At 40.2% G+C, this 27,197-nt stretch overlaps 2 protein-coding genes and 1 long non-coding RNA gene across 3 annotated transcripts; 1 reads left to right on the forward strand and 2 right to left on the reverse strand.

The window, feature by feature from the left end:
- Nucleotides 1-577: 577 nt before the first annotated feature.
- LOC144655598 (uncharacterized) lies at nt 578-4,334 on the reverse strand. Its single transcript, XR_013571148.1, has 3 exons — nt 3,764-4,334; nt 2,881-3,001; nt 578-1,418 (listed from the first exon to the last, which is right to left on the reverse strand). It is a non-coding gene; the product is annotated as an uncharacterized LOC144655598 (long non-coding RNA).
- Nucleotides 4,335-5,963: 1,629 nt separating this feature from the next.
- LOC144655592 (substance-K receptor-like) lies at nt 5,964-7,744 on the forward strand. Its single transcript, XM_078515879.1, has one exon. It carries the CDS (start codon nt 6,267-6,269, stop codon nt 7,326-7,328), a length of 1,062 nt encoding a protein of 353 aa, XP_078372005.1. The 5' UTR covers nt 5,964-6,266; the 3' UTR covers nt 7,329-7,744.
- Nucleotides 7,745-16,795: 9,051 nt separating this feature from the next.
- LOC144655593 (uncharacterized) lies at nt 16,796-19,591 on the reverse strand. Its single transcript, XM_078515880.1, has 2 exons — nt 19,167-19,591; nt 16,796-18,342 (listed from the first exon to the last, which is right to left on the reverse strand). Exons 1-2 carry the CDS (start codon nt 19,539-19,541, stop codon nt 17,707-17,709), a joined length of 1,011 nt encoding a protein of 336 aa, XP_078372006.1. The 5' UTR covers nt 19,542-19,591; the 3' UTR covers nt 16,796-17,706.
- Between the last annotated feature and the right edge of the window lie 7,606 nt (nt 19,592-27,197).

Here is a 27,197-nt window from a genome sequence, read left to right on the forward strand (position 1 = left end):
TTTTAATTTTTTTCATTCACTCATTTATTCATTTTCATTTTCACTATTTGCCTATATTTTAATTTTGAATGGAAATGGCAGAGGTTATAGCTAATGGTTTACAGCATGTTGCCCAAACCAAGCTAACTCCAAGCAAACCGGAGTGAAAGCTAACCACAAGCAAACTAGAGTGAAAGCTAACCGCAAGCAAACCAGATGAATAAAGCTAACTGCGAGCAAACAGGGGTGAACCTAACTCCGGAAACAAAGAAGTGACATTCTGTCATTCCACCGAACAGGGTCACCCCATCCCCAACCCCCCCCCCCCCCCAAAAAAAAAAAAAAAAAAAAAAGAAAAGAAGAAGATAGCACCTTGTTCACTTTTACATGTCTTTTGACTCCCCTTCCTCTTAAGGGGTTCCACTTCACTTACAGAAAAAAAGCAAAAATTCTGGGAAGCTAGAATATTGTTTGTGAGTCTCAAACTCAGTTTTGTTATTTGATTACCCAGAAAAAAAATAGAATCATGTCTGCTTGTGTATAAAACTATGCAAGAAAAAATATAACATCAATACTTTGACTACTCTTTTAAGTTTGTATTATTGTCCACATCTTTATGGAGTCATGTTGCCCATTTGTCATGGAGTTCACAAAGTAAGCAAGTGAGTCACAATTTGGTTGCTACATGGTACCTTATGGATACTGCAAATTTTATCTGGCTTTAGAATATTTCACTTATTTTAAAAATATAGCTGTTCTTATAAATTGTACACAGCATACAATACATAAGAATGAAATTGGTAATGTATATTGCTTGCAATAACGGTTTTAAACTCACCTATACTTTAGAATTACAGTACCACCAGTTTCAGCATAACTAATCCAAATTCAAATAATTACATTGCTTTGTAACTCCACTACCTCCCCCAAAGTCAACCAAAGATCTTATCATATAATTAGACAACTACATGTAAGTCCTGTGTAGTTGAGGGCTCAAAACATTTGGACACTTGCAGGTCATGTTAACTTGCCAAACAGATTTTAGCTTGGTCACATGTGGTTTCTTACCAGTCAAAACATTGAAAATAGCAATTTTAAACTACCACCACTTCTGCTGTTACTGTTTTCGCTGCATATTTTTGAAAAGATCACTTCATAATGCCCTTGTTACATCTAACAAGATGTGAAAGTGACAGGTCAATCAAGAAGTCGTTTTCTGAAGTACACTGTAAATAGGTTAACATTTAAAATCTAAATTTTGCTTATTTGCAGCTTTTCTTGATTTTAATTTACATGTAATTTACTAGTCTCTTAAAAATAGCATCATGACGACACCCAAACATCGAGCTGGATTTAATCTTTCCTGTTTTCTATTTATGTCCTTGTCCTTGTCTGTTTTTGTGTCTGTGGCACTGCAAACTCTGCAACTCATGTTAACCCTGAAAAAAGTCAAATGCCACATATTAAATTAAAATTGATTAATTGTCATCAATATCAATAATTTATAAAACAAAACACTTAACTTGAGCTTGTTTAACTGAAGCCAAACCACTGGATGCAAAAGGATCCATTAGATATTTAACAGAGATGGATCAGCACAGACTATTTTTTTTACTGATAACTGCAAAGTCAACTAAATATTTTAATAAACTCAAAGCATCACTGCAAACCCTAACACCCCCTCTTACCGGTAATTAAAAGGTTTGGCCTTTAATCAACCCCCTCCCCCTCCCGCTAGCCCTTTTGGAACTTCCATTGACCTTACATGGGATGGATCTGAATATTTGGGTTTTCCTTGGTATAAGAACCTGTGAAAAATGTCTGTTTTGAAGCTATTGTTTTCCTGCTCCATGTTGTTTTGAGGCTCTTTGATGCCTTGTTTCACTGGTTCATACACTGAGGATGAGCTGGCCATGGATTTCTGCCATAACCACACATTGGAATTTGTGAGGAGTTTGTGAGGGGAGGTGACATTCAAACCATTTAACCTTCCACAGTGAGGATAGGGTATAGATATTTTCTGGTACAAGATCTAGGCATTTCATGAAAACATACTTTTAGTGAAATATTAATTATTTAAATTGTCTACTAATACATTGTATAGTTGTTTTGAATGTCATTGAAGAGAGACAAACTAACTCCCGAGTTAGGATTTCGAGTTAGGATTTCAAGTTGGATTTTTGAGTTGGATTTTCGAGTTGGATTTTTGAGTTAGGATTACAAGTTGGATTTTCGAGTTGGATTTTCGAGTTGGATTTTTGAGTTAGGATTACTAGTTGGATTTTCGAGTTGGATTTCGAGTAAGGATTTTGAGTTGGATTTTCGAGTTGGATTTTCGAGTTAGGATTTCGAGTTGGATTTTCGAGTTAGGATTTCGAGTTGGATTTTTTTTGACAAAGCAAAACCCATTACAATTATTGAAAGCTAACCATAAACAGGCTAACTGGAGTGCATAGTAGGCTAACCAAAGTGAATAGTAGGCTAACAGGAGTGTGTAGTAGGCTAACCGGAGTGCATAGTAAGCTAACTGGCGTGTATAGTAGGCTAACCGGAGTGCTTAGTACGGTAAGCAACTTGAAAATCCAACTCGAAATCCTAACTCGAAATCTAACTCGAAATCCAACTCCAAAATCCAACTCGAAATCTTAACTCGAAATCCAACTAGAAATCCAACTGGAAAATCGAACTTGTAAATCCAACTCAAAATCCTAACTCGAAATCCAATTTGAAATCCTAACTCGGTGAATAGGCAACCTCCATTGAGGAGTTGAATAATGAATGCAAATATTTCACAAAGTAAGAAGATCAGCAGCAACCAAATGCAGATTAAAGCAGCTGGGTAAAAAAAGAACGAAACTGAATAAAAACATATTTCAATTATAACTAATATAAACTAGATACCTGATTTACTTTGCTGTTGTCCACTTTGCACAGAGCATTCTATACCAAGTTCAACAAAACTTGACTGTAGCCAGTAGGTATTCTTCATTCATTGCGGCTTAATGGCAGAATATAACACTACCTAAAAGAAGGATTGACATAATAATCTATTAAAAACCACCACACTAGCTCTAATTAATGGCCCTGTTTATAAAAAGAATTTATAAAAAATTCTGTCTTATTTAATGGATCTCATCAAATATAATAATATTAGCCTCTTTCGTTTATACACTCAGTGTAGTGACCCTTCCTTCCTACAATGGGATATTTAGCTTTTCTACTTGGAGATTTCTTGTTAACTTACTTGTATAGAAAAAACATTGCCATTGCAAAGATACACATTCAACACTGTCATGGTGATAGTCAATGTAAGTTTGCATACACAGCTGCATACAGTGTCTAAAATGGCATGAATTACAAGTAGAGCGAACAATTGTGTTTTATAAAATTACTCAAAATAATTAACTAAGATAGTTTTATGTCGAAATAAACTGAGTTTTTTTTTTGTTTCTGCTAAGGTGTGGTAAAAACGTGTCAACGCAAGAAATTCGCAACGTAACGATCTCTTAGCGTATTCGTCCACGACCCTAAAATAGTTCGTTCAAACGAATTCCAACAGCGAGTAAATAAGAATAAATAGATGAATTAAAAAAACTAAAACACTAAGTTTAGCTGGGAGTTTAAATAAAAACATTAAGTCATTAACAGCTCATGAATTAATCGGAGGCGAAGCGGCCGCAGTTTTTCGTATTATCCAACCGCGTAGTACATGTGTAAGCATATAATTACAGATTTTCACAAAAAACATGGACTTAGTGTATTCAGTAAAGTCAAAGTTTGTTACCTCATATTTGAAGTCGGAGAATGCTTGTCAATTCACAGCAATTCAGCAGGGCAAAGCTTTCAACCAGCTCATGAATTAATCGGAGGCGAAGCGGCCGCAGTTTTTCGTATTATTATCCAACCGCGTAGTACATGATATGTGTAAGCTATAAATTATAACTTACTCCAGCACCACCGACCTTTGAATTATCTGCGAAGGTCTATTTCAGCCTTTTCCATCCGTGTAGCTATTGACACTTCTTTTTTCCTTCACTTCAGTTAATTGCGTTTAGCTCAATTACTAGAGCTGGTCAGCCGCCGAAACGGTAGAAACTCGCTCGCTCTCCACCTGTGCCATTTTTTCGGATCTCCCCGTAAGCCCTTATCGTTTGTCATAACTTCCATGATGTGTAAAGCCTTTAGACGGGGTAGACCGAGAAATATTTACGTAGACATTTCTTTTTCCTGCTCGGTTTCTCCTTGTGCTTCGTTCAGCTTTCAAACTGACCGGGTTGTTCACTTTGTCCTTCATGTAAATCTAAATGGACTGACCATGGAAAAGTACTTGCGCCCGCGGACCAATAGCAATGCTATAACTTGGTCAGCGGTCAACTTCAAAAAAACACGCGTCCTTGACTAGTTCTAAACCTGAGCCCGCGATATGGTCATGTGATACTGGTCAGCGGATACGTTGTTTTGACAGCTGTCAATTGACCATAAAATGGATGTCCAATATCAAAGATCTTAGTCGATTACCTCACTCATTTCTGGTTAACGAAGGAGGCAGAAGATTGTCTCCCCTCCCCCCTCTGCTTGGGTTGCCTTGGGACTCCCCTCCCCCTCCCCGAGAGTCTGTACGCGCGCGCGGTCGTCGGGCGTACGCACCAAATTTTTTCGGCCTCCTGGGTTTACAAAAATTCTCTCGTACCCGCATTACCCATGGTGCTCCGCTCCGCGCGCTGGCGCGCGCTGAGGAGCTCCGCTATAATTGGTCAAGGTCTCCTTTTCAGGGTTTTCCAATGATAACGTCAAAAGATAGGATATGAAGAGTAGAAACTAACGAGAATAAGAAAACCGATAAAAGGAAGCAAAAGGGGCAAAAAAAAAGTTTGGAACGGTTCAGCAAAAAAAAAAAAAAAAAACAAGTCCAAATTTTGGCTTATGCGCATGCAGCAAAGTAACATATTGTACATTTTTACACAGGATCTTTATCAAAATGTTGCTGAAGTGTAAAAAGTGCTTCTTAAGCAAAGTTGAGATAAATTCAAGACCATAGCACCAAAATTCTAAAAAACGCGTTTTAGGGGGAAAAATTGGGAGTCAAAGGATTAAAATACGCTGGCAGGAGAGAATTACAAACAATGAAGTCCTGAAGATGGCTGAGATGGAAAACCTCAGTTGGGACGTGCGCAAGAGTAGATGGAAATTCATCGGCCACATAATGAGGAAAGCACCAAATAACGACTGCAGAACTGCATTAACCTGCACCCCAGAAGGGCGGCCAAAACGGGGCAGACCAAAGACAACATGGAGGAAAACAGCAGAGAGAGAAAGGGATAAAGCTGGATGGAAGAACTGGAGCGAGGTACAAATTGCAGCGGCTGACAGAGATGGTTGGCGAAATTGTATTGAGGCCTTATGTGCCACATGGCACGAAGAAGACAGGTAGATAGGCAGGTTTATTATTCGAAAAAAACATTTAAAAGCCCTTGTGCCACAATAAATAAAAGAAATGTTGACCCTGAGAAAAGCATTAACCATAAAAGATAAGAGCGAATGGGGTTCCGGGTAGACAGCTTAGTAATATTCCATTTATTTATATTCAAGATATTTGAGTGCTTTAAAAGCATGATTTATGCAACCTGTCTTATTATAATTGTCATTTTGTGACAGACAACCATCACGTTTTTGCGATTTCCAGTAGACATTTTGGTCACATCATTAATGTTTGTTTTTTTGCTCCTGTGGTATATCCTATGAATAAACTGTATCTAAAATCTACAGAGAACTCGTTGATTTTTTACACCATTTACTTTAACAGTAGTATTGAATAAACGTTGGGGCAGAGTTATAATTTTGGTTACGTGACTCATAAAAAAAACAATGAAAGGTGGGATGTGTTATTTACGTGCGCAAAATATACCTCTGTAAATACAATCACGGACATGTATATACAACTGTCGCTTATAAAAAACTAAAAGTTGCAGGTGGTTGAACGTTTAGCGCAGTCTCCTTAGTTTAATGCATTTTGCTTATTTATGTAAGTATGGTAAATTACCCGACAGTAGAAATTCTCCTTTTGGAAAAGTGCACGAGTTCATAGCTACGCGCGAGATTCACAAATATCCGAGATAGCTGTTCTTAATATGAACTTGGCCTCAAAATCGTCTTAGGATCAATTAGCTCAAGGCCCTCAAAGAAGTGCTGCAGCGAAGATAGAGAAGGTAACCTTGGAAAAGGCAGCTGGCGTCGTGAACTAATAGAAGAAAAACGAGCACCAAAAAATTAAACACATATCTTGGAACATGAATAATTCAAATTCTACCGTGCTTGAAGCATTCAGTTGTAAACCATTCGGGAGCGATACGGCAATAATCAAAGGCGTGAAGATATCATTTTACATTTTCCTGATGTTGTCTTCTATCTCGGGAAACTCTTTGTTGCTGGCTATTGTTACCAGAAACAAGCGTATGCAATCTATCACTAACTACCTCATCGTCAACATGGCGGTTTCAGATATCTTGATCACAGTGCTGGCTGTACCGCGGCGGATAACAGAAATATTAGTTGGTCCTCGGCGATGGCTCGTTGGTGGAATACTAGGTTCAGCTCTCTGCAAGAGCTTCTCCTTTCTTCAAGACATTTCAACGGCTGTGTCAGTTCTAAGTCTTCTGGTCATTGCCATTGACAGGTACAGGGGAATAGTATTCCCATTTCATAAACAAATCAAGAAGACGAAACTCTTTAAATGTATCATCCCATCGATATGGATCGTGTCAATGATTATGCACGGTTCTTATTTCTATACGTTTCGAACTACTGAAATGGATGGTAGAACTTATTGCGTATCAAGCTGGGCTCCCAGGTTCGATGACAGAAAGTCGACCGAAACTCAGTACCTGGTTGTACTTGTATTTGTTACTGTTATTCCAGTGTGTGTTGTAACCGTTCTCTATTCTGTTATAGTCATAAATATTAAACGAGGAATTGCACGATGCAACGCTTATTCCAGCCAACAAGAAACTATGACAGCGCGTAGGTTGAAGGAAGACAGCAAGGTTGTCAAGAACTTGATTGCCATAATGATTGCGTTCGTAGTCTGTATCGCCCCCATCAATGTGTATGCAATTTTATTCTTTTTTGTTTGGGACTGGCAAATACCTTGCAACACTGAAAAGTTCGGTTCGGCAGCCCATTTTATGCTTTATTTCAACGCGTCTGTCAACCCGTGCATTTATTTTGCTTTTAATGATAAATATCGTCAAGGGATGTTAGATATATTGAAGCTTGCTGTCCCTTGGAAGAAACGGAAGAGAAATTTGTCACAACCTGTAACACTGGTGAGCTTGAAAACTTTTATCGTTTGATGCACTTTCACTTCAAAGGGAGCGAAGTCTGGTTAAACAAACAAGAATGGCGATAAATGAAAGGCAAGTGTGGCTGTTTAGCATGCTACCATGGTGAGGAGTGCATTTTTCTTGGCAGATATGTTGAAAATAAATCGAGTAATTGAGCTGCAAAGCTTTAGTTTGTTTAGTTTTGTTTTTTTAGCCAATCAGCGACAAACATTGAAAGAGTGCTTTATGAACACTATGTATATTTACATACCATTTGTGTGGAAAAAAGCCGCTTTAAGTGTCATAAAAAGGCAATCGTAGTTTATCCACCTTGTTGGTGTTTTAAAAGTATAATGAGCGACGGACTTAAATGATAAAACAAAAAGAAATATGAAGAACAAGAAGTATTAAAATAATATATAGATTTAGCCAAGTCTAAAGGCAGATCCCGACAGTTATATATTTTTAAGTTGAGTGCGGTGTCGACAAGTAAATAACGACAATAGATATAAAATCTAAAATTATCGCGTGTTGTTGACAGAAAATAATGGAAGAGAATGCTAATTTCTTCTTTATTTCCCTTGTATGTTTCTTTACTTTAATCTACTCTCGTTCTTTGTTTTTAAATCGTTGATCGCCTGCCTTTGCATAAATTAAAGTTTTCAAGCAACGTGAAAAATAGACTGTCACAGCCTCTTTAATATTCAATATTTTCGTCATGGAAGAGTCGCTGTTTATTAGCCTTAAGTGAAAGCGAGGGCTTGAAGAAGGTACGAATGGCCAAAAGTGTCGAATTGAAATGGATTGCGATATGGGTTTTTGAAATATGGTCCGGCGGAACAGTTTTCAAAGTTAACGTTGTCTGCTTGTCCGTTTTTGCAATTTTGTTTTATTTCGTTTCGGATTGGATCATGCCTTGTGGCATCACCTATACCACCAGAAAATGTACTATAAGGCCTGCGATGTTAATGAATTTGCGTCGAAATTGGAACAAAAGCTATTTATTGAGAGTAGTCTTAAAAGAAAACTTCTTGTGCGAAAATGCTAAGAACTGCCCTTTAACACGTCTTGTTAGTGCTTTCGTTTTTGTAATAACGCACTACATTTTATATATTATGGTTTGCTGTTCGATTAGTGTACACTTTTTTTTGTATTATCTTAATTTTACCTTAATTCCTCGCGAAGCGAGGCCGAAAGCCGAGCGTAGCGGGGTGTATAATTTTGTCCTTCAAAGGGCTCAGGCGGGATGAAATCTCGTGTGGAGTTTACGGTCATATATATTTATTTGTAAGCTTGGTGTGTGGCGGAAATGACGTCACACGGCCGCCGCGCGCTGGTGGCCAAGTGGTAAGGCGTCGAACTTAAAATCAGATCTTCGGGACTGAGGGCGGGGGTTCGAATCCGGCTAGGGTTTTTTTTTTTCCTTTTTTTTTTTGTTGTGGGTTCGAATCCTGAGCCTTTCATTTTTATCGTTTTTCTTTTCGGATTAAAATAACACTGATTTCCACATAATACTCCCTCAACGCCTACTTAGGCTATAAACTGCTGATGTTGAAAACTGTTCATTGTTGTATGAAAATTTGCCATTTCGTTCTGAACCCATTGTTGCTGATGTAAAGGCTGATCGGGATTTCTCCATCCATTGGAAAGATAATCATCTCTGTTTAGTTCCTGTTGCTGTTGCTGTAATTGTTGTTGTTGTCTACGCGTGGCACTATTTTCTCGAGCAGACTGTAATCGAATATTTCTCTCCTTCTCCGATTCTAATACCCGATTCCCTCTATAGCGCGCGCCTGCAGGGAATCACGGTAGTTGTATTCATCAAACCATGCGCGAGACTCAGCAACGATGCACTTTGCTGAGTCTCGCGCATGGTTTGATGAATACAACTACCGTGATTCCCTGCAGGCGCGCGCTATAGAGGGAATCGGGTATTGTAAGCGCGCTGCATCACTTTCCCTTCTTCATTGTAATCTATCCTGTAGCTGTTCAGTTGATTCTATTAAAAGTCTGTCTGTATAATTTTGTCTCAGTAATCTCCAGTAAATGTAATCTCTGTATTCTTGTGTCTTCAGCTTCTGTTTGTATTCTATCCGCGGCATTTTGTTGAAGTCTCTGTAATCACTCCAGGAGAATGTCCACTTTTGGAAATGTGGAAAACAATAGCGTGACGTAACAACATGGCGGTTGTCAATTCTTCCCGAGTGGACTCGAATTTTATATTTCCCGTTTTTCAAGTTCTCCCGTGGTGCGTTTCCTGCCAGATGGTAATACAACACAAAGAAAGCATTGAAGAAGCGCTATGCGTGACAATTGTGTAAAATCACGGCGGATTGTGCGCGTAGGTTAGAATTTACTTTCGATGTTTGTTTTGGTTGTCTTTCGGGTCGTTTCTTCAGCTTTAATTCAGTGTATCTCTTATGAAAAAATTTTCTGAGCCTTGAAAAAATTCAGGGATGTTCTACAGTTATTCTAGTTGCTCTGTGCGAAATCTGAGCGATGGGCCGCAATTTGGATGGATGGGCCGCGATTTTTGCTGGAAGCCATCCTCTACGCAAAGTGGGACTGCTTACAACTAATCTGTTTGGGCTTCTTTTCGTTCGCTTCAGTCGATGACTTGATGGATAATTGACGTCAAAGAACATCTTAAATATATCCAGGATCGCCACAGATTATCTACTGGACGTGTTTAAAGACACAACAACGAGCTTTGTTTTCTTTCTGGTTTCTTTGGACCGAAGGTCGACGCGCGGCTGAAAAGCGCAAAAGCACATTGAAATGTATTAAAAGGAAGGGTATCTGGCAAAAGGAACCAAGCACGGACTCGCCTGAAGCAAAGGAAATTATTTTCTCGATTAGATTCAATTTCTTGATAACCTGGAGTTAGAAAAACATGGAATGACTGAGAACCCTGGCGAGCTGCGTGTTTGCGCCATGCCAGGGAAGACGAAGGAGACTTCAGTCAATGTATGTTCGTTAATTTCAGTGTAGTCAACTTAATTCTAACCAGCTAGGAGTTCTGACGGTCTTGTTGTTATGTTTATAAGGAACTCCAAATGCCATGATGTTTTCAAATGATTGAGCTAGCCTTCGAGTTGAGGTCATCGGTCTAATTGATTTCCTGGCCAGCTATTTTGCGAAGCAGAGTTTGACACCTTTTGACGCCTATTTGTTGATGAAATATATGTTAGAAAGGTTTGTTGTGACTCATTTTTATTGCAAGATAAAACTCAGTACAGCTCACTTTATGTTTTCACTACAAGACCAGCAGATTATGAGCTGCGTGAAGGATTTTTCTTTTCTCATATTTTTATTGTGTTGCCAAGCCAGGCTGTTTGATTTGAATGTTGTTGGCGTTAGCTAAAACTGGTTAATTATTGTTAGTCGCGTTGCATCATTTCATTCCCCGTAGGCTCGGATGTCATATTCCTCGTGCTCGCTGTTAGTCGAATCGTGTCAAATCCTCTCGCTTCTCGTCTGAGTTTGATTTCCTTCTCGGGAGCTAAGTCTTCGTTATGTCACACAAAAAGTCAAGCAGGATTAGCCGACCTCCTCGCAGGCCTTTGGACGACGACTACACTTGGGAATCTTTAGGCGCTCTTGGCGCCGATTTGGCCGGAATGTCCGCCGATATGGCTGAGTTAGGTCGTCGTTCCTCTCCTTCGTCGGTGCCTTCTAAAGACTCAGTTCCCCAATACGGAGCTTCTCCGCCGCCGCCGCCTCGGCACACAAATTCCGTGCCCGACGTCGAGTTGCAAAACCTCGCACAAGCAGCACAAGCCGCCTCACCAAATCCACCGCAAGATCTAGACTTTCGTCGTCTTTTGCTTGCCAAAGAGACGCAGATGATTAGGTCGAAAAGCTCAAGCTACAACTGGAGCTGGCCAGGATTCAGGCCTCATCGATTTCCACGACTCCTGACGAATCCACTCCAGGCAAACCGCACGAACAAGCAAAATCTTTGGGAGACCTTCGCGCCGCGCAGCGAACAATTCTACCCGCAACAATGGCCGCACATTCTGGCACCAGGTGAGCCCAAGCTTTATAACGAATTAACTCTCGCAGAGTTCACCGCCAGCTACCTCGCCATCGTCGAGAAATGCCCAGACGCAACGAAAAAATCTCTCTTTTTACATCACCTACATGATTTAATGAGCCTCGCGTGTACTTATCAATGGTCAGCGGTCCGCGCGTTCCATTATAAAGTTCTGCGCACTTTGGAGCTGGGTCTCGCGAAGTGGGGCGACTCCTTCGACGGTTTCAAACAGCCCTTTTTTCTCCCCACTAACCTTCTTCCGTCTGTGGGTTCGCCAAGCACCGAGAAAGCGTCCGAGAAAGCGCGCCGTGTAACCAGCCAACGCCCTCCTGCCTCCCAGCAGCCCTCACGCCACCAGATCTGCGACGACTGGTCGTGGTATGACGACTGCAGCAACGAGGCGTGCGCTAAACTACACATCTGCATCGTCTGCAAGCGGCCCGACCATCAAGCCAGACACTGTCCTAAGCGTAAGTTCGACATCCCTACTCGTCGCCAGGACCCCTCGCCGCCATCAAGCTGACTAACTGAGCCGAAAACTGTTCCCGCTTCCGTCCTAACCCCGCCCTCAGTCAACGCATCTTCGCACCTCCCTGTCGTCAACCCGTCCAACCATGCCGGAACTCGGCCCCTCCCATCCAAGTCCGACCTCCTCAGCACAGTCGTTAAGCTCAACGCCCTGCTCCAGCAATCCGCCCGTCCCAACGCCTTTTCACTTCGCCTTCCCGTGCCCTCTGGTTTGAACATTCCCGAGTGGCGACGACGCCTCACCTCGTATCACGATCAGGAACTCTGCGAATTCTTGGAGTTCGGTTGGCCGATCGGGTACACGAAATCTACTTAGCCCCAGTCCTCCAGCAAAAATCACGGATCTGCCCTCGCTCAACCTGTCATCATTGACTCTTTCCTTAAAAAGGAATGTTCTCTGGGGGCTACATGCGGCCCGTTTGAAGTCAACCCCCTGCAGCTTCCACTCGTTGTGTCCCCACTTCAGATCGCCAGTAGCCGATCCGGGAAACCGCGCGTTGTCGTCGACCTTAGTTTCCCACCTTTTCTGTCAGTCAATAGTGGCATTCCAAAAGACACCTACCTTGACGCGCCATTTTCTCTTCGCCTCCCTGGTACCGACGCTCTTCAAGCCCTTATCCACGATAAAGGCCCCGGGTGTCACCTCTTCAAAAGGGACCTCAGCCGCGCCTACAGACAGCTTCGCGTCGATCCCCGCGACTACAACTACCTTGGTTTCCGTCACAATGGCTTTCTCTACTTCGACATCGCGCCCCCCTTCGGCCTCCGCTCCGCCGCGATGATGTGCCAACGCACCACCTCTGCGGTCACTTACATGTTCGGCGCTCTCGGCTTCAACTGCACCAACTACATCGATGTTTTCGGGGGCGCAGAAATTTCCGCCAAATCCGCCGCCGCTTTCGACACCCTCGGCACCTTGTTGTCCGACCTTGGCCTCCAGTCCTCCCCGGACAAAGACAGCCCTCCCGCCACCTCAATGGTCTTTCTTGGTGTTCTTTTCGACACACTGGACATGTCCATGCGCGTCACCCCTGATCGCCTCTCGGACTTGCTCTCTCAGTGCCAAGCCACCCTCCTTCAACAGACCATCACCATAGCCAACCTGCGATCTCTTCTTGGGGTGATGTCTTTCGTCACGGCCTGCGTCCGGCCCGCCCGCATTTTCATGAACGGTCTTCTCAACGCCTTGCGTAGCTCCTACACCTCGCGCCCTTGCCACATCTCTGACGATCTCAAATCGGACTTGCACTGGTGGTGCACTTTTCTTTCACAGTATAACGGCGTCTCAATCATCAAGATAGACCCATGGATCACTGACCCTCTATTCTTGTCCACCGACGCTTGCCTAACCGGAGCCGGCGGTTTCTTCGAGGGATATTTTTTCCACACACCATTCCCTGACTTTGTCCTGTCGTCCTTTGGACATGACATTAACATCCTCGAGCTCCTCGCTATCATGGTAGCTCTCAAGCTCTGGGGAGATCGCCTTAGGGGAAAGCGTTTCCTCCTACATTGTGACAACGCAAACAGCGTCCTGGCTCTCAACTCTGGCCGCTCCCGAGTACCTGGCATGCAGGCTTGTCTTCGGGAGATCTGGTTTTTGTCCGCTCTCTTCGATTTTGAATTCCGTGCCGAGCACATTCCCGGTCGCGCCAACACCATCGCCGATCACCTCAGCCGCTGGCATGTCGCCCCTTCTCACGAGGCCCAATTCCTTTCCTTGACCGCTGACATCGTTACTTCTCAAGTGGACTGCCCACCAGAGCTTTTTAAATTTGACATTCAGATGTGACCTTTTCTTCTCTTATTAACTCGTTTTCAACTCTCTACAGATCCTCCTCAGCTTTCACTCAGCCCCAGTGCCGTTCCAGTTTCTTTACCAGCATTATCGGACCTCACCGCCTCCGTCCAGGCTCACGCGTACGCTCCTGGCACGCTACGAAACCTGCGGTCTCAATGGAAATCGTACCTCTCCTTTTGTTCCACCTTTGGGCTCCTTCCCCTGCCGGCCTCTCCTCAGACAATCTCGTCCTACGCCGTCTTCTTGGCATGTTTTACCTCATCTTACCAAACCATTCTCAACAAGTTAAACGGTGTGCGCTTGTTCCACCTGCTACAGAACACTCCTTGCACTGCGTTAGACTCCTTCGAGGTCTCATTAACTAAAAAGGAGCTCAAACGTGTTCTTGGCCTTGCAACACATCAGAAGTCTCCCATCACTCCCGCGCTTCTCCTTCAATTCAAGTCACACCTCGACCTCACTACTCCAGCTGACGCAGCCATTTGGTGCCTCTTCACGGTAGCCTTTTTCTCTTTTCTTCGGAAGTCTAATCTCACAGTGTCCTCACCCTCCAGTTTCGATCCTACTCGCCATCTCTGTCGCGACGACATCAAGTTTACGTCACACGGCGCGGTCCTCCGCATTAAGTGGACAAAGACTCTACAGCACAAAGACCGCCTCCTACTTGTTCCGTTGCCACGTATCCCCGGCTCAGCTCTCTGCCCCGTCTCCGCCAGCGTGCAGTATTTCACCCTGGTTCCGGCCCCAGATTCTGCGCCGTTTTTCAGCATTCCTTCTCATGGCTCCTTGCGTCCCTTAACCCACGATGTCTTCTCCAAAGCAATCAAGTCTCACATATCGTCAATTGGTTTGTCCCCCTCCAATTTCTCGCCTCACAGCTTCCGTCGGGGCGGCGCCACCTTCGCATTTCAGGCGGGAGTTCCAGAGCGCCTTATTCAGCGACATGGTGACTGGCGTTCAGACGCCTATCGGCGTTATTTGTCACTCTCCCTCACCCAACGAACTGTGGTTGCGGACTTAATGGCCGCTGGCCTTATGGTTTCATGACTTTTTTGATCATTTACTAGCATTCTACCATAGAGTCGCGTTTCTATTTAATTTGCTAATCCCTTTTATATATATTTATATATATTTTCATTTCTACATTTTTTCAATTCATTTCCTACTTATTTTTTTTTTACAACGTTTGGGCCTCCTCAATCTCTTTTCGGGGACAATTTATCTTGTCAATAAATTTTGTTTCGTTTCTGGCCCAAACGTTGTCAGCGTCTTTACTCCCGTCTCAGTGTGGAGCGTTATGTAAATAATTTGAATGTTGTTGGCGTTAGCTAAAACTAGTTAATTATTGTTAGTCGCGTTGCATCATTTCATTCCCCGTAGGCTCGGATGTCATATTCCTCGTGTTCGCTGTTAGTCGAATCGTGTCCCCTCCCTCCCTTCCCAGGGGACAATTTATCTTGTCAATAAATTTTGTTTCGTTTCTGGCCCAAACGTTGTCAGCGTCTTTACTCCCGTCTCAGTGTGGAGCGTTATGTAAATAATTTGCAGCAATGTAATGCCACTGTAATGTGTCGCTTCCTTCCACGCGTGTTCTATTTTCTTGACTCAGTTGCGCCAAATATTCATGTGGCTTCTACGAAGCTATTTACTTTTTCGTTTAATTCGTAGAAAACAAGTAATAAGTTTAACGGCTAATGCAAACCTTCGACTATCAGTTTGTTAGACCGATCAGTTCTGGCACGATACCAACTGTAAATGTTTTCATGTTAGTTTGCGACATCGCATTTAATTTTTGAATTCGAGACGCCGCCAAGAGTATCTTATTTGAAAATCGGAGTTCATAGCTCCTGTTAATTTACCAAACCAAGTGCTAAGTGTGTCACTGATATGTACATAGCGCGCGACGGAAAACGTTCGTTTCCGCTTTACTCACTCTCGGCCAAGAGAGATAAACGGCATATTTTTTTCTTTCTGCAAGCCGTGAATAAAGTTAGGCCCAGGATGCTTAAATACTTGCATGATGTGGCGTAAACTGCGAGAGTATCTTATTTTAAAAGCGGAGTTCATAGCTCAGTTCTTTTTTATTTACCAAACCCAAGTGCATAGCGCGCGACAGAAAAACATTTAAAATGCAAGCGCTCGTCTCCGCTTTACTTATTCCTGTCCAAGAGAGGTCAATGGCATATTTTCTTCTTTCTGTAAGCTGTGAATTTCCGCTTAGTTAATAGAACGAAGCTTGTTTCATTCGAATTTGAGTTCTGTACACTTCGCTGTTCTAGATTTCGATCGACAGAGCAGGAATATTTTATGTCAACAGACCTCGCATCATGTGACTCCAAATTCGAGCAATGATTGGATAATTGTTTGTTTTGATCTGCGGATCAAAACATTTCCAAAACTGGACATTCAACTGAACTGGTAATCGTGCAGTTCGTTGCTGTTCAGTTTCTGTTTGTATTCTGTCCGCGGTTTGTACTCTGTAGTAGTGCAGTTCGTTGTTGTTCAGTTTCTGTTTGTATTCTGTCTGCTGTATTTTGTCCGTTACTAGGCAACAATAAACCAGAGCTTCGTGAGGCCCTGCGAGTCACGTATTACTAGTTTAATACTTTTTTCATGGTGTGTTCTTTTTTTGCCGATATATTATCTTGTGTGATTTCCTTTTCAAAATATAAGAAAAATATATTGTTAATTGCTTTAATTTAGTAAATATACTAACAATTTTGTGTCAATAGCTAAAGGAATGTAAATGTAAAGAACGTATGTAATGTTATGTCAGTAAACATTATTAAAAAACAAAGTTAAAAAATGCTTGTGGCATTGAAAATGTTGTCTTTGCGGCCCATTTTATTCTATATTCAAACGCTCAGTAAACCGATGTATTTATTTTATTTTATTTAAAATGATAAATATCGTCGAGGTTTAATGAACATTATAAGGGGTTTCTATATTGTAAGAAAAATAACAACAGTGAAGGACGAAGCGATAGAACTTGTGACAGTGAAGCAAGAAGCTCCATGTGTCTGAAACAATTAGTTTCACTGCAGTCTTGTGTTAGAATCTTTGCATCATTTAAACGGAACCTTCTACTTTTCAATTACATGTAATGAATTAGTTTTCGTTGCCAACGAACGCAGGTATTGTTTAATGAGTACCTCATGTTTGACTGTGTTATTTGACATTTCTATATTACTTCATATTTGACAAAATTTGGTGTGTTTTGGTGAATTTTTATTAATAAGGACACTTTGTGATGCCTGTCATGAGGAACGTGCATCTCATTAGCGTTCAATCCTGGACATATCTGTAATATTCAGACGCGTCGTGGAGTCTCGAAACTATACGGTATCAGGTAAATGATTTTGCTGATAAAATAAATGGGTTTGGTCTGTCTGCGGAATGTGTCGTTATTATATATTCGTCTGGAAGCTTCCCGGAGAAGTCAGCATCGTCTTGCATTAGAACAACAATTTATTACCTTGGGTCGAAATGTGAATTGTAATAGTGGATTATTCCTTAAGGTTCTTTTTGGTGTGACAGTTGCCTCCATGTGTCCATCGTTAGGGTTGCTTTATTGCATGTACTTGTCACTTGATGAAAGCAATTTGCATGTTCGAAATCGTGTTACCATTGAGTTACGTTATAGGTATATTAGGTACTTGAAGTATTTGTATTAATTCGTGGAATGATCATTCATTTGTTTTGTTTTAATTTATTTATCATTTAACAAAGCCTTCGTTAAATGATAAATAAATTAAAACAAATAAATGATCATTGCATGAATTAAGTTGGTTGGTTACAGAGCTAGCTAGCTAGTCAGAAACTACCAGTATAAATATCTCATGGACGAGTAAACGAGTAAACTTGACTGAACTGAAATGACTAGCATTTACTTTTCACTTGATGGACAGTTTGTAGACTTTGTACGAAGGCGACATGTTTCTCCTTCGGAGAACTACAGTCTTTCCAGACTACGGTTTCCTTGTAGTTTTGTTTCTTTCTCATAAGTTTGTCTTTCTTGCCTCTAAGTCCGTGTTCACAATGGATTATTTCAAGTAAGAACCAAACCAGTAGTTTGTAGTCGAGCCAGGCATCTGAGTACATCGAAAGTTTGTGTTGAATGAATTATAAAAGCCAAAGTTGTCTTCAGACCCTACTGCTCCAGAACTCGCGTCAAATCCGCATCCTGCAGAAGAACTATCATGATGTAACATTTGTCGGTTATCCTGCCACCATGGCACGTCACAGTCAGTGCAAGTATGCCCTCGAACATTTATATACTCGACCCTTTTGCAGCTTTTCAATCCTTCAAAATCGATGGGATCAAAATCAGCAATCTTTGCCCGAACGTAATCTCTGAACACGACACCATCTGTTTGGAAGCTGCAGGTCACCCTCCAATGAGATGAACGGGAGCGCAATTGTTTCATGTTGTTGAGGGACACCCTGAAAAGATCCCAGTTTGGATTATCTTCGTTCGTGGGTTTGTCAACATAGAGTGGTAGCGCTTTAAAGACGTTTAACCCCGGTGTTCTCTCAGACATGAAAAGAGTCCATGCTGCGTTGGCATCGGATGTTAGATCACAATACACTGGAAATGAATGTCCTTCGTCGTTAAAAATCCTGTAATATCCCGAGTACCGTGCTCCTGTCCACAACTGCTCAAGACAACTTTTTGGCTTCTGTGAATAAAGTATTAGAATAGGTAAGAGATTTTTGAACCAATATGAGCTTGATTTCCAAAATTAGTATTATTTAGCATTATTGAAACAATGTTTTTATTAATAGTTTAATTCTGGCACAGCACTTGGCCGACCTGTAGCCTTTTTAATGAAAACGGTATGCGATAAGCCATTTTGTTCTGTATTTTTACCGAATATGTAATGTTCGCTTTTAACCATTATTGTCTATTTTTTCGTATTTGTCGTCGTTTTCTGTAATTTAATTCATTCTTCATGAGTCAAACACCAATCCATGGAAGTCATTGTCCGTGCAATGGAACAGCTGTTCGCAATATTGAAATCTTATGTCAATATTCTTGACAAGTCGTCACATTTTCTTTTCAAAAACCGACCCTTTTCGCTTTGCGTTTCCATTGTCCGATTCTGGTTTTTATTATTATTTATTATTTAGCATAAAGTAAACTTTTCCTTGCAATTTTTCTCAAAAGCGCTAAAAGCATAAATCGTGAGCTTTTTTCATCATTGTGTCTGTCGATCGTTACAGATCGCCTTGCTTGATTCACCTCTTTTACCGTGCCCATTAGCCAATCAGAAGCCTTATGGAATTTCATGATTTACTGCGGATTTTTGGCAGAATTTGGTTATAGTAAATAACTTATCGAACTTATTTTTTGTACGCTTCGGCGGCATATCAGGCTCGTTTATGCTGCTCGACCAATGTCACCTGAGATACCGCTGAAGCATACCAAAGAGGTAAGATTAGAAGATTAAAAAAGGCAAATTTATGGAAACGAAAGAGTGAATGGAGCAAAACGAAACCTTACCAGATCTTTTCTCATTATTTGCACAAAGACAAAACCAGGCATCTTGTTCAGCTTGATGCGTTCCTCGTTTGAAGCGATGCCCTCTTCACTTAGTTCACATAATCCGTTTCGAGCTTCTGAAACTTGATAATTAACGGAGGAGCATTTAGGATATTTCAAGCAGAGATGTGCGCATCGTAGCAAACTCCAACAAGTTTGGCGTCCAAGCTTCGGGCCTTTAGAGGCATATCCGTGAAGATGTATGAACGCCCCATTTATAAAGATGTTATTAGGTGGTACCGGATCGACCTCCTCTGGAAAACATCGATTCAACAGTGAAATAATAATAAAGATATATTTCACAAAAAATATGCCGGAATACGAAATTTGTGGCATCTTATTTCGGACAGTTTACATTAGTGTTGTAGCAATAAGGTGCTCGACGAAATACACAGATATTAAGTTTGCGAAATTATTTCTTTCCGCCAGCAAATAAAAAACAAAACACTAACTGCGCACCTGACCAAATAAACGAAATAAATGTATGGCAAATACGCGACTACTGTAATTAGTAGTTTCAGTTGTGTATATAAATATACGGCTATACGCCAGACTCGGGTAGATGCATTTTTTGCCACAAAAGAACAGGCCAAAACAAAACAAGTTACTAGCAAGAATTTAACATCAAAAGTGTATAAAAAAATGCCACGTTTAAACGATTTCAGTTACTTGAAAACTGTCCGCCGCGATATTTGCCCACTAAATTACACTGCGCAGAGATGCTGGATCAATTTCCACTGTTGACTTTACTTATCTCCATATAATCTATGCGTGGGGGAAATGTATTATCACTGGTATGAAGAAACGCCAAAGTGGCAAGGCCTTGGCATAAACAGAGTATGGACTGTTATGCAATACACTTTGTCTTTGAGATTGAGTCCTTCGTGGAGATTGCCTTTTCTGTCTATTTTAGGATATTACCCATAGAAGTGAAGAACTTTCAAAACTGAGCCATGATGAGCAAACGTGACGTGTAAACAGAAAACATCAACTTATAAGATGGCAGTAGCGCTTTAACATAAACAATGCTTTTACTTATTTTTACAAAAGAGACATAGCATATCATTAATTTTTTAAAGAAAATGGGATGCCTTGTCCTAAGTATATATCACAACACAGTTTTTTTTTTGGCAGTTCAAATTCCTAAATTTAAGTTTTCAATACATGATTAAGGTTTGATTTTTTTTTTTTTTTTTTTTTTTAATTTTAATTCATTTATTCAAACAATGTAATACAAAATGAAAAGAAGGTTACATGCAAAAGGGAAAACAGAAAAAAATTAAACTAATAATAACACACTGTTTATAACTAGTGAGGTTACAAGTCATATGAAACAAAAGCCGTCAGTAGTGACCACTGATGATTAACAAGAAACTAATACTACTTACTTAAATAAAAAGAAATTACAGCAAGGTTTACAGGCTAGGTCAAGATAAAAGTTACAGTTGAAAAGAAAGGGACGTTAATTACAATTTGACTTTACATTTAAGTTTTCTGACGGATATTGATTATTCAGTACATGTTAACAGACACACTGGAAAGACGTTAAGGAGGAGCGCATTTTTCTATTTTCCATTGCAGCAACATTTTTCTTCTGAACTCTTGAAGATGGGGTTTTCTTTCAAGCCTTTTACAGTTATATAAATACTGTTTAAGGTAAATGACGAACAGGTGTAATCTGTGTTTTGTTGGGGGATCAGACACCTGATATGCGGCAGTAACGGTAATATCATTGAAAGTTATCTGTTTACTCGAAAAAAAGAAAGCAGAGCTATGAGCTTGATTAAACCAAGCAAAAGCGTCCGACAAAAAGGATGTTGTAATGTTACAATCTAAAAAAGCGTGTTCAATCGAATCGGGATTTTGACAAAAAATGCATGTTGCGTTATCGGCTAGACCATAGTTTTTAAGTTCTTTCTTTGTAACGATTATTCTATGTAGTAGTTTGAAGGAAAACTGCCTTAGCTTGTTATCTCGTGAAGATCTATAGATGAAGGAAAATTTGTTCTTCCATTCAGAAAAGTCTTCAGGGAACTTATCTTTCCATTTTTTGATACCGGTAGGTACAATGTTGCAGTTTTCATTGAAGAGTTTATAGTAGTGTTTGCAGCGCATGTTTGCTAAATCTAAAGTTATTTCCGACCCAGCTGGAGAAAGAGCTATGATGGTCGAGTACAGACTATCTGAGGATGGCTTATAGTCTTTAGCTTTCTTTTTTAAATTTGAAGGAATTGCTGCAATTAACTGAAAGTAGTGTAAATAGTTTGTCTTAATCTGAAATTTATTTTGAAATTCGCTAAAAGACAGGAAGTTTCCGCTTGAGTCTAAGAGGTCTTGTACAAAGTAAATCCCTTGGTCAAACCAGGTTTTCCAAAATAAAGGTTTATTTTCTATAGTTATAGTCTCGTTATTCCAAAGTATATATTCGCCATACGGGAAAAGGCCTTTACCTTGTTTTAATTCCTGAAAGTAAAACAGAAGTTCTCTGTAAAAGAGAGGCATTTTTTTGTCTATGGAGACAGGATTAAAATTACACCGGAGAAGAAATGACAAACCCCCATATTGTGAAAGGTAGTGATTTGGGATTGCTTTCCATACATCTTCAGAGTTACTCAATAGTCTGCTAATCCAGGCCAGGCGTAAAGATTTAACAACAGTTTCAAAGTTGACAAAATTTACACCTCCATGCTTAAGCGGTTGGTACATGACAGCTCTCTTGATTTTATCTTTTTTGTTGTTCCACAAAAAAGAGAATAACTGAGACTGAACCATTTTGATGACGTTCCCTGGGACAGAAAGCATAGATGCTGCATATATAAGTTGAGAGACACCTAGCGATTTAGCTAGAAGCGACTTTCCATAAAGGGTAAGATCTCTTGATAGCCACAAGTTCAATTTGGTTTTCATTTTCCGGATTTTTGCGAAAAAATTAGCTTCAATGTTCTTTCCTTGATTGTAAGATAAAAAGGCTCCGAGAACTTTAATCGGATCCTTGGTAGTTCTAAAATCAAGAATCTTTAAGTTACTTTGTTTCATAGATCCTAGCCACATTGCTTGAGTTTTCTTTTTATTTAATTTAAGTCCAGAGAGGGACCCGAACCAATTTAAAATTTGTAAGCAAGACTTAAGAGAAGTCGTATTGTCGGCAATAATAGTTGTGTCATCCGCAAACTGTGAAATTTTTGCAACCGTATTATTTGGAAGTAGTATGCCTGTGCAAGTTGGGTCTTGACGGATCTTTAAACCTAGTAACTCAACCGCAAGAATAAAAAGAAAAGGACTAAGAGGACAGCCCTGTCTTACCCCCCCTAGATATTTCAAAGTAATTTGTCAGGTAGCCACCATTCAATACGGCGCTTTGAGAGCCATTATAAATAGTAGAGAACCATTTGATGAAGTTTGAACCGAAGTTAAAAACTTTAAGAGTATCCAGAATAAAACTCCATTCTAAAGTGTCGAAAGCCTTTTCAAAATCGATAAATAGAAAAATTCCAGATAGATTCTTTTGATCTAGGTCTTCCATTAAGTCACTCATGAGTCTTATATTTTGACCTATGTATCTCCCTTTAACGAATCCCGTTTGGTCGCCATGAATCAACTTGGGTAAATATTTTTCTAGTCTCAATGCCAGAATCTTAGTCAGAATTTTGTAGTCGATGTTTAGAAGAGATATAGGTCGCCAGTTTGTCAGATCTGTCAGGTAAGTATCACCTTTAGGAAGGAGTGTTATTGTCCCTCTTCTCTGGGAGATGGATAGTATGCCTTTGCTGAAAGCTTCGTTATACGAATTAAGAAGGTCGCCCCATAGAAGGTCAAAGAAAGCGACGTAAAATTCTTTTGTGAAGCCATCTTCACCTGGAGTTTTGTTTTCAGCAAAACAGTTCAGTGCATCTTTTAGTTCTTGACATGATAAACTTTGATCCAGATACTCTTGTTCTTCCTTGCTCAGTCGGGGTGTATTGATGTCCTTGATGTAATCACTGAAACCTTTACTTGGCTGCGATGTTTGTATATTATCAACCTTTGAAGTATACATATTTTTATAGAAGTTTTCGATTTCCTTGTTTATCATCGTGAAATTCGAAGTGATCTCCTCATTTTCTAATTTAATCTCGCGGATACATTTTTTATCATAATTAGTCTTCTCTAAATTATAAAAATATTTGGTTGGTTTTTCACCATGTTCCAACCATTTTGTTTTTGATCTAAACATAGCCTCTTTTCCTCTGGATTCGTGAATTTTTTTCAATTCTTCTTTAGCGGTTTCGTATCTGTCAAGTATGACCTCATCTAGCACATCGCCGTTGCAAATTTTAAAGTCAAGTTCTTGTAATTCTTTCTGAAGAGATTGCTCTTTGGTCTTCAGTTCACTTCTTTTTTGTTTTGAATATTTAATGGTTGTGGAGCGGAGCTCCATTTTTATTAGTTCCCATAATAATTGCTTGTCTGAAAGCTCAGAGTATTTTGCTTGTATCAGCGGATATTTAAATTCGATAAGTACTTTATAGCTTTCGTCTTCTAACAGAGTGTTGTTAAATTTCCACAAACCGGGTCCTCTTTTGAAATCACTTTTGATTTCTAAGCATAGAAATATTGATTTATGGTCGGGAGCAATGGACGTGCGGGTTTCGGATTTGAGCACATCGAGAGATAACGCATGAGAGACAAGGAAAAAATCGATTCTTTATTTTAACTTTAAAGGTTTTGATTCATATGTAAATGTTTTAGCATTCGGATGTAAATGTCGATATATGTCAATTAGGTTAAGTTCGTCCATAAGATCAACAACGGCATTTCTGTAAGCTGTTGCTTTCCATGGTAGGCCACCGTGTTTATCTGTTTGATTAAGAGCAACATTCCAATCGCCGGAGGCAATAAGTCTAGAGGTATCTGACTTTGATATAATGTATTCGGTTAAATTTTGAATGAACATTTCTTGTTCGCGGTAGTCATTCGGAGCATAAATATTAACGACAAAAAAGGGCAGCTCGTCGATTGTAATTTTTGCAATTATATATCGCCCCTGAGGATCGGTTTGGATATTGCAAAGCTGAAAGGTTGAATTGGGATTTAGTAACATGCACACACCTTTTGAGTGTGCAGTCCCGTGAGAAAAAATCATTTGTCCACCCCACTCCAGGGACCACACCTGTTCATCATTAGATTGAGAGTAAGTTTCCTGAAGACAATACAAGGTTGCCTTTTGTGATTTCAAATAGGAAAATATCGCTCCTCTTTTGTTCTGATTTCGTAATCCTCTCACATTTAGAGAAATGATTTTAAATTTACGTGACATTTCTGTGTTTTAAATTTCCATTGCAAATTTCTGGCTGACATCCCAATCTTTGTTGACAGTTCCAGCCGAGATCTTTTTCGCAACGCAATATATTTTTTTTTAAACCTTTGAAACCTTGGTACAAACACTTTTTTGGTTTTCCTTTTAAAGGTGGCTTTTTTACTAACTGAAGGAGTGATTCTGCATACTGGCTTGCTACACATGTTTACAAAAACGACAATAACAAAAACCGATCACAAGGACAATAAAAAACACGGGGAAAATAATAATAATTATTTCTATATACCTTATATAGAAAATGGAGTAATAAAAAAAAGTCTACTGTGAGCCTCTTACCTCCTTCACCTAAGCCTGTCCCCATCCTTTTTAGAATGTACAACGAGTAAGTTCAGTGTCTAATTGACTGATATTAAATAGTTCAAAAACTCGTAAACACAAGTTAATTTTGAAAGTTTTCCATGACGAAGACAGATTAAATTGCCTCAAGGTCCTCCTCGCAGCGGATTTTGATAGGGCTACCATCCGGCGAAGTTTTTGCAAAAATCTTACCATCGATTGTCCATACACTCACAAAGATTCCATCACGTTTCATCTTGTTCGCCGTTCCGACGAGGAATCGTCTATAGTTGGTCAAATTTTCATTTATGAAGATTCTAGTGCTCTCGCCTCTCGCCGCACTGGCATAGCTCGGGAATAGATCTTTCAAGTTAACGTTTTTCAGTTTTTAAACTGAAAAACAAACGTGTCTTCACTTTGTGGCTTATGAACTTCACTATGATCGGCTTGCTGCCACGGCGATTTATTCTATGCGAAATCTCAATGTCTTGAGGTGATATTTCGACGTTGAGCGCATTTCCCACTTTTAAAACCACTTCTTCCGTGGACGTGTAGCATTCTTCAGGTATACCGTCGATTTCCAATGAATTTTTTCTCGAATACTGTTCGAGATCATCGAGAGAAAACCACAGTTTATCTGTTTCCTCCACTTGTTTGTTTAATTTTTCCGTAGTGTGGTGTAGCTGGACTTTAAGCGATTGATTTTCTTTCGTTACGCGGTCTAAGGTGACTTTAACTTTATCGAAGTCGCGTCCCTGTGAATTAACTGATGCCCTTAGATGCGACAGTTCTTCTTTGAGGGACTGGTTTTCTATCAGTATTTTGGAGACTGATTTTTGAAGGCCCACCAGTATATCTTTGATTTCCGTCAAAGTTGGCTCTTTATCGCTTGCCCATGTCGCCTCAGTGTTGGCCGCCATGTCGTTAAGCGCTTCTTCGGTTTGTTGGCGCTTTGGCTCGATGTTTTCGTCGTCTAGGGATCCTCGGTCGCCTCGCTTGTTCTTTTTTGCTTTGTCTGACATTTAAACCTTTTCTAACATTTAAAGTTTTTGTTTCTGACCCGTTTTCGGTCGTTGAGGACGGGGAAGGTTACGCTGCTCAAAAAACACGTCTTCCCTCAACCCCGCACATTTTACCAATCACAATCGATTAAGGTTTGATCTTATTTTACAATGTGAGGTAAGCAAGCTAAGCGTGATGTTTCTATGCCAATTAGAAGAGCTAGTGAAATATGAAATCGTGTTTATGCATTAACGAAGAAACTCGTGTCAAATCGAATAAACAGCTAATTCGAGAAAGGTTGTCGGAAAAAAGCACAAAAATGCACGTGAAAAGACCGAAAGGTAGCATGGGTAGAAGTAGAGAGCTACTGCACGTGCTGAAAAAATAAGAAGATGGCGACATGACAAACGCGAATTTGCACGTTTCTTTCTCTTCAGACATGTGGAAACAAGGTACTTTAAGCCACGCTGAATTTAAGAAGAATTTTCCAAACTCAAAGACATGCGAAAGTTAAAGTAAAGCTAAAGAAAAAGGCCTCCTCAGAAAACAGAAATCTTACGTACAAAAATACAAACTTGTACATTTCCTCTAGGCCAATATGCTAAATTCAAGTTAATATCCATACTACCTTTCGGTCTTTTCGCGTGCACTTATGTGTTTTTTTTTTCGACAACCTTTCTCGAATTAGCTGTACACTAACAAGGACGTTCACATTTTAGAAGAGATGTGTACGTTAAGAATCCGACAGACGTTAAACCCGGCCTGACTTCCACTAAAGGCAACTAACGACAACCTTTCCATGATGAAAACATTTCTATTTAAAAAACGATTTACTCTACAATACTAAAACTTTAAGTAGTCGTCATCCATCCATTGCAAAAATTTTGATATGTCAACCATGTGTCCCTGATATTTGATGTTGCCATGGCAACGTCATAAATACAAGCAGGTCTTGCCAAAAATCGTCATATTTAACATTTTTCTTTATTTTTTTCCAGTTGTTTGAAACAAGTTGAGCATAAGATTTCTGGCTTGGTTTTTTCCAAATTTCCGTTATTTTGTGACTTTCTAAGAAAATGTTAAATCCAAGATGGCGGTTCGATAAAGGCGGCTCTATTCGCGCCAGTCCCTTACAAGAGCGAGTATAAAAAAGAGCCCTGCATCTCATTTCGGCCCAGTTCGCGTAAGAATCCTTCGCTTCTGTTACCTGATGTGTTGTAAAAGCAAATGTTAAACTCCGTTTCGGCCGCTGTCTTTCAAGCTTAAGCATTTCTTCGACGCCTTTACACTTCTGCAGCTATCCAGTCCCAAGTCCGGCACTATCTGGTAAACAGTTCAGTTGAATGTCCAGTTTTGGA

The sequence above is a fragment of the Oculina patagonica genome, chromosome 5, assembly GCF_052425735.1.
Source record: "Oculina patagonica isolate OP01 chromosome 5, crgOcupat, whole genome shotgun sequence".
Lineage (NCBI taxonomy): Eukaryota > Metazoa > Cnidaria > Anthozoa > Scleractinia > Oculinidae > Oculina > Oculina patagonica.